Raw genomic sequence first — 12,007 nt, 5'->3', positions numbered from 1 at the left:
TCAGACACTGAAAGCATGATCCGTCCCAAAATAGCACCTTTGCTGTGTGGGATGCAAATGTTTATTCTCTGGCCCTCCCCCACACCCTACTCTTATTGTGGGTGTGTTTCATGCTGGCCACCACATCCCGTGGACGTGTGGCTCCAGGAAGTTGACAAAACACTCCTCCACAGAATCCTGTTAGCTGAGCCAGGACATAACAGGCTTCAGACTGCATAACCAGGAACCCACCAGGGCTGACCGCCAAGCTCCCGTTTTTGGGACGGCTGTCGCCCCTCCCGAAGACCCCCACCCCACCCACCCCGCCTCATCCCGGCCGACCCCGCCCCTCCCGAAGACCCCCACCCCACCCACCCCGCCTCATCCCGGCCGACCCCGCCCCTCCCGAAGACCCCCGCCCACCCACCCCGCCTCATCCGGGTCGACCCCGCCCCTCCCGAAGACCCCCACCCCACCCACCCCGCCTCATCCCGGCCGACCCCGTCCGCTCCGAAGACCCCCCCCGCCCGGCCGGACACCGGCGCCCCTCCGGCCCGGCCCTCCCCGCCCCCAGCCCCCGCCCCCCCACCCCGCCCGGCCGGACACCGGCGCCCCCAGGCCCGGCCCTCCCGAAGACCCCCCCGCCCGGCCGGACACCGGCGCCCTCCGGCCCGGCCCTCCCCGCCCCCAGGCCCCCGCCCCCGGAGGCGCCTGCTCAGTGCGGGCCGCGGCGGCCGCGGGCGCTCGAGCATGGCGGCGGCGGCGGGCGGCTCCTCGGGCCCGGCGTCCGCGGCCGTGGCCGAGCTCTGCCAGAACAGCCCAGAGACCTTTCTGGAGGCCTCCAAGCTGCTGCTCACCTACGCCGACAACATCCTCAGGTGCGGGGCCGCAGGCCCGGGCGGGGTCCGCGGGGGGAGCCGGGCCGAGGGGGGCCCCGCTCAGCGTCCGGCCAGGCCGCAGCGCCCAGAGAAGGGGACGTTTCTTGGCAGGTGTGACTGGGGTTTGCTGGCGGCTGCCCGGGTGACCCGCAGGTCCGGGGCACGGGCGGGCGGAGTGGGAGGCGCGCCCCCCAGCCGCCTCTCGCCTTGGGGTTCGCCTGCGTTCGGTGTCGGCGTGGCCGGCAGGTGCAGCTGTGGTCACAGCGCGGCCCCGACCGCGTGAACTCTCCGTACTACTCTCTGCTCCTGTTTGGGAAGGGGTGGGCTTCACATCGTTTGGGCTTTTTTTTTTCCTGCCCATGTTTATTGGTTGAAATATTAACCATGGTGCTTCAGTTACACTTTATATATTATCTAGATTCTACTTTTCAGTGCGATCCTTTAAGTAAGAATTAGTGAAGGTTGTCACCTTGGATGAGACCTTACCCGTTGGGGGAATTGTCAGGCAAGGTTGATTATTGTCATGCTCCACCCCGCCACCCCCAACTCTTCAAATCAGGCCAGGTGTCTTCAGGAGGGACATGGCTCTAGGGGAAGGGAATGGAGCGCCAGGTGCTTCCGTGGAGTTCCCTCTTGAGTCACACTTGTGTAGGTTCTGCTGCGTCTTCCTCTTCTAAGCGGTGTGTGGATTGGCATGAAGTCTAAAAGAAAGTTCACTTTCAAGGCTATAGGCACTGTGTGACCCAATTTTTAGAGCAATTACAAGTGCAGTTTTTAAATCCATGGCAGCAGCATTGTTTATTTAGGTAAAGTTAATGATTTTGAAAGTACACTGGAGGGACAAGCTGTTACGCCCTTGCCAGGAGCTGTGAGAGATGCAGCATATGGACTGTTCACAGCCAGAGAATTGTGACCTAGGTGAGGACTACCCTCCTTCTCTGTGACACCTTCTCAACTCACCTTGCCTACCCTTGGAGGCCATGCAGCCCTTCCGAGTTCACAGGTGCCCGTGGCTGCTGTGAGCGAATTTATAGGCTGTGTTCTCCAGAGGCCATCAGCTTGGTCTTCCAACCTGGAAAGCCAGCATCAAACTGTTTTAACCCTGCTGTTCAGAGAAGGGAGGTGGCCTTGTAATGAGGATTCACTTCTGCTTCCCGGCCAGTGGAACCAGGGTGTTTTGAGGAAGGAAACCTTTGCATGCGAATGACTGTGTGCATCCTAATCATTTTGAATGTTTGGTAAACTCCTGTGAGATTCTTGGTATGGAATCAGTCCATGCACTGTCTTTACTGTGACTTGTTTCTGATGTTCAAGAGTTTCATCTAAAAAGGGAACTATGAATTTGGAACTCAGATTGGAGATGGTATTGAAAACTGCACTTTTTAGTTTTTCTTAGCTGATAGTGTCCCTAACGTCATATTCTCAGAGTTCAAACCCCTTCAGGCTGGGGGATAGGGAGACAGCAGCGAGTGGGGATCTGGAGGCTTGCCAGCTTCCTACAGGAAAACTTCAGATCCCCGGCTTGTCTCCCACCACTTGACCTTACAGATCTGCTGAGCTAACTGCAAAATACAGAAGTTCAAGCTTTTGTGTTCCCCACGCTGTTCAGGGAAATCTAGCATTAGAGGTAAGGGATTGTGTAAAGGGTTTTGTTTTGCTGTCCTTTGCTCTTACTTACCTGAGGAAATGACATACAGTTTCCTAGAATGAGTGCTGAAGTGAGAATTTCATCAGGTTTTTATTAAGCACCAGTACTTGTCACTGTACACACTGAATCTCAAAAGTAATACTTTTGGTTCAGTTTTAAATGTATGCTTTGGATGATATTTAGCCTATCCTCCAACTAATAGCCATCAGTGTAATTATAGAGTAAAATATGTGCTAATTTGCAGGCATAATATGTCATGGATTTGGACCTTTTTTCTGTTCACTGACTTCTAGATAAAATGACCTGTCTTCTATGGTACCTACTTTCCCCAAAATTTGTAGCAGTTTCATTGACATTCTATAGGGTTTTTAGAGCATTTGTTCCATTTGTTCTTTAAAAAATATCCTTGATTTTCCACTAATTTCCTTTGTACACTGCACACAGTTATTGATGATAAACTGCACTGGCTAGTGATAGGGAAGAGCCGGCAATGGAAAGTGGCTTCTTTATCCAAAGAATATAAATCTGTTTTGTAAAAACACACAGTTATGAAAAGGGGCAACGTCATGTCCTCTATGGACAATTCCATGACAGTATTTAAGTGCATGCATGTTTATGTGAGGAGATAGCAAGAGGACCTGACATGGTACAGTTTTGAGAATAGAGGTTTGATAAGATAGGACCAGTTGGTGGAGTAGCAGAGAACGTGTATCTGACATGATTTCCAAGAGGAGGCTATCACAGTTTCTAAGGTCAAAGAGAAGCATAAAATGAGAATGTTTCATGCAGAATAGTAGTAAGACACATGACAATGATTCTAATTGTGAAGCTATTATATACTCATAAATGCAGCTGGATTGCAGACAGGCAGTATAGGCAGGAATTGGCAGTTCTAATCACTGCATGCGTGGAGTAGAGCTGATAGTCGACAAAATAATCGCAAGAACTCTGACACCTGGAGAAATTGAGGCTAGAGGGTAGTTAATTGAGGATTGGTAAGCTTGTTGATACCTTGCATGAGTTATTATAAACTTTATAATCATCACACCAGTGGATTTAAATCCTACTCAACCATTTCCTAAGAGTACGATCATAGATGATTTTTGGGCTTCAGTTTCCTCAAACAGAAATATAAAATCTGGCACACAGTATGCAGCTGCCACTGATGTTGTCTGTTTCTGGAATTATTCACTTTTTCATGTTAAACAGACTAAATGAGGTATACAAGTTGTCAGCAACACTGACTGATAGAGTTAGAACCAGAGTGGATTTAAACATGCTTCTTAAGGCATTTGTTTTTGAAAAATATATGTATATCTCAGAAAAACAGGTTTTCAGAAGGACTAGATAAAATTTACTAATAAAAATGCAAGATTATAGGATATAATCCTACCAAATTTCAATTTATGTGAAATCCCTCTGGGATTATGCATTCTAAAAGGAGGCTAATTAATAGTCAAATATATTTAATTCCCAGTGTTTCTAAAATACTAAAATAGAGATGAGCTGTTGCAGTTGATTTCTCCACAATGTTGCAGTGGGTTCGTTTCTGAGAAGAGCAGTGTGGTGGGGGTAAGAGGCGCGCGGAGTCAACACACAGACCCCGGGAGTCCGGTGAGAGCAGGCTTGAGGCGAGCAGCCAGCAGACAGTTGATACAACAGCTTATATAGCCAAGACCAGCCAATCTGGTCAAGGGGCGGTCTATACCCCAACCAATCACAGCCTGTTGCCAGGCAGTTTCCAGAGCCATCCAATCACAGCCTGTTGCCAGGCAGTTTCCAGAGCCAGGTGGGTTTCAAAGCCATTCCTGACTAACTGACGCTCGCTTGCCAGTGGCCACCTTCACATGGCCTTCTCATTCCACTACATTTCCCCCTTTTCGTTTATTTTTGAGCAACGGGAGGCATGATTCTTGGCCATACCATTGTTGACCCCGTTTCCATGTGGTCTCCGTACGCAGCTGTGCCTGTCTTAGGTTGTCCCCCAGGGGATCTTACCCGTCATTGACTAACCAGTGCTCAAATCGAGAGACCACAGGATTGCTTGCTCAGATAGGGGTAGGAATGAGGAATAACGGTTATCAGGAATGGCATGACCACACACAGGCTGTGGGCCATTTGAGTGGCTGACCAGAGCTAGTGGGGTACACAATGGTAACAGATGTGGCTATGGGCAGTTTCTTAGGGTAGGATGATAGGGCAGGTGCGTCTGCTAACAAGGCGGAGTCTCAGTCTTGTTCAGCTGGTTCTGGTTGGCTGTCAGTTGCAGGCTTGATGTTTCTGGCTGGTACCCAAATGGGCTGTTCTGCATTCTCTGGAAAGACACAAGCATATCCTCGACCCTTGGTTAATAGAAGCCTTTTTACAGGCGTTGGAATCCAGGGCCTGAATTTTGCGTACACTTCAATATTAGCAGCAAACATGCTGATGGCATGGGATCTAGCGGCTGCGCTGAGAGCTTGGGGTGCCCGAGGACTGCCACAAATGTGGGGATCCTCACTGGGTGCAGATGGGATGACATTGCATGAGTTATTGCATAGAGGTCCTCTTAGTTCATCCCACGGGTATATGGGGGGTAGCTGACTAGGCATTGCTACCTTGTTTGCTACGTTGTTTTTTTCACTGTCAGAGCTCTCTCTCCCTAAGTCATTAACCATTGTCTGTGAGACAGGGACCTGGAGTATCAGGCTCCTATCACTCACAGATTCACTATCTTTGATAATCTGCACAGGATTCTGAGAGGGGGGTATCTTTCCCATATCTGAGCGCTTAAGAGCGGCACGGTACGCCAACTCTAGCCAGAGGAAAGACACGTATAGCACTGCTACCGTAACAAAGCAAATTCCTAGCACCTCAGCTGTGGATGGCATTTTGTAGGAGGTTTCCCTATGCTAGACAAACAGATAGTGGTGTATCAGATCGTAGGTATGTCCTGTGCTTAGTGGGGGACTTCCTTGATTCGTTAGGTCAAGGCCGTATGCCCACACGGTGTCTCCGGAGTGTCACCTCTCTCAGTGAGGGAAGATGACTTGGTTCCGAATTCTGGGATGATCAGTCCCTTATGTGAATTCGCTGGGCGAACCAAAAGTAAAAGGAGGAGCCGAGAAGTGACGTACGCGTCAGGGCGGTGTGTGCCAACCTGGGGTCACTTAGACCGAGGACAAGGACAAGGAAAGGGGCGTAGGAGGGGGTTCTGTGCTCACCCTCACAGAACCGAACAGCACACCAAACACCGAGGGGCCTACTTGCCGAAATCCAGGGGGGACCTCGCCGAGTCCGACACGCTGTCTCTTTCTCAGTCACGTTGGGTGCCAGATGTTGCCGTTGATTTCTCCACAATGTTGCAGTGGGTTCGTTTCTGAGAAGAGCAGCGTGGTGGGGGCAAGAGGCGCGGAGTCAACACACAGACCCCGGGAGTCCGGTGAGAGCAGGCTTGAGGCGAGCAGCCGGCAGACTCGTTTATTACAGTTGATACAACAGCTTATATAGCCAAGACCAGCCAATCTGGTCAAGGGGCGGTCTATACCCCAACCAATCACAGCCTGTCGCCAGGCAGTTTCCAGAGCCATCCAATCACAGCCTGTCGCCAGGCAGTTTCCAGAGCCAGGTGGGTTTCAAAGCCATTCCTGACTAACTGACGCTCGCTTGCCAGTGGCCACCTTCGCATGGCCTTCTCATTCCACTACAATGAGCATTTCAGTTTTTCATTTTTCTGAGTTGGTATTATTATTATTGCTTACTATTAACATGTCTTACAATCTTAGAAACATGGTAATTATGACTTTTTTTAAAAGATTTATTTATTTAGTTGAAAGAGTTACAGAGAAAGGGAGAGATAGAACTTACATCCACTAATTCACTTCCCAGATGGCCACAATGGCTAGGGCTGGGCCAGGGTGAAGCCAGGTGTCAAAAGCTTCTCACGTGGGTGGCAGGGGCCCAAGCACTTGGGCCATCCTCCACTGTTTTTCCCAGGCCATTAGCAGGGAGCTGGATCAGAAGTGGAACAGCCAGGACTCAAACCAGCACCCATATGGGATGTCAGCATTGTAGGTGACATCTTTACCCATGATACCACAACACCAGCCTGAGATTATGACTTTTAAAGTAGAAAATATGATTTTTTTCTTACCAATCAATTATAAAAGCAGACTAATTTTCCATAAGTTAAATGACTTGATAGATAACCAGGGGGTAAGATAATTAGGAAGACACCAAAACAAATTCACAGTGATGGTTGAGTGAGAGTTGAGATGCAGGAAAATTTGCTGCCCTTCGAAGGCCCCATTCATTCAACACTAACCCCACCACCACGCATTAAAAAAGAAAAAACAAAGGTATAAAATAATTGGTAACAAACAAATTCAACATTACAAGTTGCAGAATTAATGAACAGCAGAGATAGAAAAATATCACATTGAGGTGGCCGTTTGGCCTAATGATCAAGATGCCAGCATCGCATATTGGAGTGCCTTGGTTTGAATCCCAGCTCAAACTCCCAACTTTATCTTCCCACCAGTACAGACCCTGGGAGGCAGTGATAATGGCTCCAGTGGCTGGGTCCCTGCACCCATGTGGGAGACCTGGATTGAGTTCCCAGCACCTAGTTTCATCCCTGACCTAGCCCTGGCCATTGTGGGCATCTGGGAAGTGAACCAACAAACAGGATCCCTCTCTACCTCTTTGTCTCTGCTTTTTCAATAAATGGGGACAAACTCTTTTAAAAGAAAAAAATCAAAGCATTACAGTGAAAATTGAGAAAAATCTGCCATGAAAAGTAAGTTAATGGGAGAAGAGCAAGCAAAGATGAGAATGATCCTTAAGGGTCTCTTAGATAGTACAGGATGAAGAATGTGGTAGTGATTTCAGTGATCATGAGGACAATGGGATGAAGGAGACAAATTACGAGTTGAAGTGTTTGGTACTTTTCCAAAGACAGGAAACAGGGTTTAATGAATTTGGCTCTATCGGCCCTACAGCCAGGTTCTCTGAGCACTTTGAGGGCAAATTTCTGTCATCATTTGTTGCTCAAGACCATGTCTGGTCTGCTCAACATAGCCAATATGAGAAGGATAGGATTTAAAGAACTTTGTATGACTGTCATGGGTAGTCCCTGACTGTAATATGCTTTCAGTGAGGAAAACCAATAAATGATGTGTGAGGTTTAGAGGTATTCTAAAAACAGATAATCGCAAACTGAAAACTGAAGAGGAAAATCTGACCTATCAACATACAGTAAAACGTGTATCAAAATAAGTTATATTGCAATAACTAGCATTTTATAGGAATTTTTAAACGTTCAAAGTGGAAACAAACACTAGAAAATTAAGCCCAGAAAGACTTTTATGCAGAGATCTGGAAGCTGTTGAGTAAAAATAGATGAAAATAGCCCAAGCAGTTTTGATCCAGCTGGGCTATACTATCCTGGTGGTACTGATATGTTTATTACCCTGTGAAATGTATTGAGTATTATGGAAAGATGTCTCAGTTATCCCCAACTAGTGTTGGTAGATGCAGAATTATTTTAAAGTTACAGCTTTTTATTTAAGTGGTAAGAAAGATTGCTACAATTCTGCGGCACAGATGCCAGGAATGCTCAAGGCCGCACTACTCAGAGAAGGCTCCCCAGCAAGAGCCCCAAATGTCAGTAGTGCTAGGTTGAAAAACCCTGATCTGATGCATAGAATAAAGGAATAGAGCATACATTTTTATTTTATAAAATTTGTATTCAGATAAAGAAAGCTCCTACATGCTGGTTCACCTGCCAGATGCCCACAACAGCTAGAGCTGTGCCTGGCTGAAGCCAGGAGCTCAATATGGGTCTTCTACATGGGTACAGGGACCCAGGTACTTGAGCCATTACCTCTTGCCTGACTGAGCATGCATTAGCAGGGAAGTGGAATTAGAAATGGACATGGGACTTGAACCCAGGCACTCTGATATGGAGTGTGGGCATCCCAAGCAGTATACCAACTACTGGGCCAAATCCCTAGTAAAATTTTATTTCCCAACTCCATGATTCTCAGATTACCTATGGTGAAGAGCAGTGTTTTTGTTTTTAATCTCCAGTTCTTGTGGACATGTAACTTTGTAAAATACAATGAGAACTTCATGGTGTTATCAAATTGCTATAAAAAATGACTGAATATTCTATATTTCTCATGGATATAGATCAGTATCAATCTGTGGACATTTGGAATAGCACCAGTTAGAGCTTTTGTCTCTGAATGTTCTGTAATAAAGTTGTATAATTTTTGAAATCAGGAAAAGATTTTTAAAACATAAAATTAGTATTCATAACAATTTGGTAACAGGAAGTTATTTATGGAAAACAAATGCAAAATTTGTTAAAACTTGCACAATTAAAATATTTGGGTTTGGGTTTTATATTAGAATAAATAGAGGACATGTACAGGTAGAACAAGGGTGGTAGATTAATTGCCAGAGTGTTCCCATCCTCCATCCCCTCCCCTGGTCAGATGCCCTCAGCACTCCTTTCTGTGGCGCCTTGACACATGACAGACCTTAACATAGTGCTTACTGGCGCCACTACCATTTTAAGGCAGGCGTACCATCCTACACCATGTCCTGAGGGTCTGCTAAGTGCAGTACTCTGATTATCTTGGATTTTCTTTCTGACTTTAATAAGTTTTTCTGATTTATCAACCTTATTTTAACAGTCTCAATTTGAAGCTTATGTGTTTGTTATTCATTTTATGTTTACTATTCAAATAGGGGGCTTGTGCTGTGGCTTAGCAGGTAAAGCCACTGCCTGGGGCACTGGCATCCCATATGGGTGCTGGCTCAAGTCCCAGCTGTTCCACTTCTGATCCAGCTCCCCATTAATGTGCCTGGGAAAGCAGCAGAAAATGGCCCAAGTTCTTGGGCCCCTGCATCTATGTGGGAGACCTGGAAGAAGCTCCTGGTTCCTGGCTTCAGGTTGGCCCAGCTCTGGCCTGTGCAAATATTTGGGAAGTGAACCAGCAGATGAAAGATCTCTCTGTCTCTTTCTCTCTCTCTCTGTCTGTAACTCTGTCTTTCAAATAAATAAATAAATGTTTCCCAAAAAATCTTAATTATGGTAAAAGAAATTTATATGAATATATATTATGTCCATACTTGCTGTGTGAAAAATACATGCAATCTTGACTGAAACAAAACGTGTAGTAAAAGCAATTGCTGGTCAAGGGAAATTAAGAAAATCAAGTGATTGCAACATATTCCTTGATTCCTGTTTCTTGGAAGTATAGTTTTTGAGAGCTATGATCCATTTTTATATAGCTTAATTTATTTCACAAATAATTATTAATCATCATTTCTGTGCCAAGCACCATTCTAGTTGATGGTGATTCGTCAGAGTGAAATAGACAGAATCTTCTGCCCCTCCTAGAGTTACATGATTTTTTTTTTTTTTAAGCAACCTGAACGTATTCAGCTTCACGAACACAGTAAAGGGGGCTGGCACTATGAAGTAGTAGGTTAAACCTCCATATGCTGCACTGGCACCCCATATGGGCAGTGGGTCATAAGCTAGCTCCTTCTCTTCTGATCCAACTCCTTGCTAATGGCCTGGGAAGGCAGTAGAAGATGGCCCCTGCACCCATATAGAAGACCCAGAAGAAGCTCCTGGTTCCTGCATTTGGATTGGCCCAGTTCCAGCCATTGCAGCCATTTGGGGCATGAACCAACAGTTGGAAATTCTCTCTGTGTCTCTCCCTCTCTCTCTAACTCTGCCTCTCCAATTTTAAAAATCTTAAAAAAAAAATATCGGTAAAGTTAAAACGTTCCATGGATTTTGTTTGTGGTAGCATTAATATTTTGAGCTGTGAAATTAAAAAATGAGATTGTACTAAATGTACACTGAGGTAAGAATCACAAAATTGGACTACTTTTCCAGACTTCTTCCTCTTTAAAATTGGAGTTTCTGTTACTATGGAGGAGAGTAGCCAGTAAAAAAAGTGAAAAGGAATGCAACAAAACTAGGAAGAGCGTAAATTTATATATATATATATATATACACACACACACATATATATAACATTCAACTTCTGTTTAAAATATTATTTGTTAATGTATGTATTTATTTATTTGAAAGGCAGGATAATAGAAAGGAGACAAACAGATTTTCTGTCCACTGGTTTATTCACCAAATGGCCACAACAGCCAGGGCTGGGCCAGGCAGAAGCCAGGAGCCAGGAGCTCCATCCAGGTCTCCCACATGGATATCCGGGGCCCAAGCTCCTGGACCATCCTCTGCTGCTTCCCAGAGCTTCTCAGTTAGTAGGGAGCTGGATCAGAAGCAGAGCAGCCTGGACTCACCAGTGCTCATATTGGGTGTTGGTGTTATAAGTGGCAGCTTAACCCTTTGCACCACAGTGCTAGCCCCATATAATCCAACTTTTTTTTCCCCCCCAGAAACCCTAATGATGAAAAATACAGATCTATCCGGATTGGAAACACAGCTTTTTCTACTAGACTCTTGCCTGTCAGGGGAGCTGTGGAGTGTCTATTTGAAATGGGTTTTGAAGAGGTATGTATGTTCAAGATTTCTCTCTGCCTGCTTCATATACAAAGCAGTCATCTTCGTGTTGGTAAATAATTGTTAGAATAAGATGCTTTTTCTTAATTGGATGTTTGGAGAATCTGTAGAGCTAGTTATTTCTTCAGCTATTTGACATTTAAAAATCATAGGAGATTGTGGATACTTCAGAAAGTTGATGGAAAATGTGTATTATGAAAAAAACTGTGCATGGATTTCAAAATGTTTTTTCACCAAGATAAGCTTACTTTTTTATTCCATTTTCCATAAACTTTTAAAATTGCCTCATAGGCCGGCGCTGCAGCTCACTAGGCTAATCCTCTGCCTACGGCACCAGTACCCCAGGTTCTAGTCCTGGTTGGGGCGCCGGATTCTGTCCCGGTTGCTCCTCTTCCAGTCCAGCTCTCTGCTATGGCCCAGGAAGGCAGTGGAGGATGGCCCAAGTGCTTGGGCCCTGCACCCGCATGGGAGACCAGGAGAAGCACCTGGCTCCTGGCTTCTGATCAGCGCAGCACGCCGGCGGTAGTGGCCCTTTGCAGGTGAACCATCGGAAGGAAGACCTTTGTCTCTGTCTCTCTCTCTCTCACTGTCTAACTCTGCCTGTAAAAAAAAAAAAATATTACCTCATATACTTCAAAGTCACAGTAAAATACAGTAGCTCTCCACAAGGAGAGACTCACAAGGCTCAATCCTTTAAAGGAAAGGAGGATTGAACATGCAACCCAAAGACTTAGCACATACCTGATTTGTGAGTTGATATGAATAGTTATAGGGTCTAACCATCTGTCTTCAATAAGAAATAATAATTGTGAAGTAAATACAGAAGAATTGAGTCCAGTTGCACAGAGAAGTGTTCTCTTCTCTGCCTAGAGGAATCGTAGTATTTTTGTTTTTATTTCAAAAGAAAAGTTTGTTGTTTCCATCTTCAGGAATCTTGTGTCCTAATTTAATGACACAACGAAA

General features: G+C 45.8%; 2 protein-coding genes across 3 annotated transcripts in view; one reads left to right on the top strand and one right to left on the bottom strand.

The window, feature by feature from the left end:
* Nucleotides 1–206: 206 nt before the first annotated feature.
* On the bottom strand, nucleotides 207–731 carry LOC133752154 (uncharacterized). Its single transcript, XM_062182501.1, has one exon. It carries the CDS (start codon nucleotides 729–731, stop codon nucleotides 207–209), a length of 525 nt encoding a protein of 174 aa, XP_062038485.1.
* Nucleotides 730–12,007, top strand: part of NGLY1 (N-glycanase 1) — a 71,566-nt gene continuing 60,288 nt past the window's right edge. For both annotated transcript variants that reach the window (XM_062215388.1, XM_062215393.1), the window contains exons 1-2: nucleotides 730–857; nucleotides 10,921–11,035. In XM_062215388.1, coding sequence (XP_062071372.1) covers nucleotides 730–857; nucleotides 10,921–11,035 — 243 coding nt within the window. The remainder of the gene's footprint in view (nucleotides 858–10,920; nucleotides 11,036–12,007) is intronic.

Source organism: Lepus europaeus, chromosome 2, assembly GCF_033115175.1.
Source record: "Lepus europaeus isolate LE1 chromosome 2, mLepTim1.pri, whole genome shotgun sequence".
Lineage (NCBI taxonomy): Eukaryota > Metazoa > Chordata > Mammalia > Lagomorpha > Leporidae > Lepus > Lepus europaeus.
This window is presented reverse-complemented; position numbering and strand designations above follow the sequence as displayed.

Excerpts from the sequence above, each read along its gene's own strand:
- LOC133752154 (XM_062182501.1), bottom strand. The coding sequence starts at position 731 with ATGCTCGAGCGCCCGCGGCCGCCGCGGCCCGCACTGAGCAGGCGCCTC.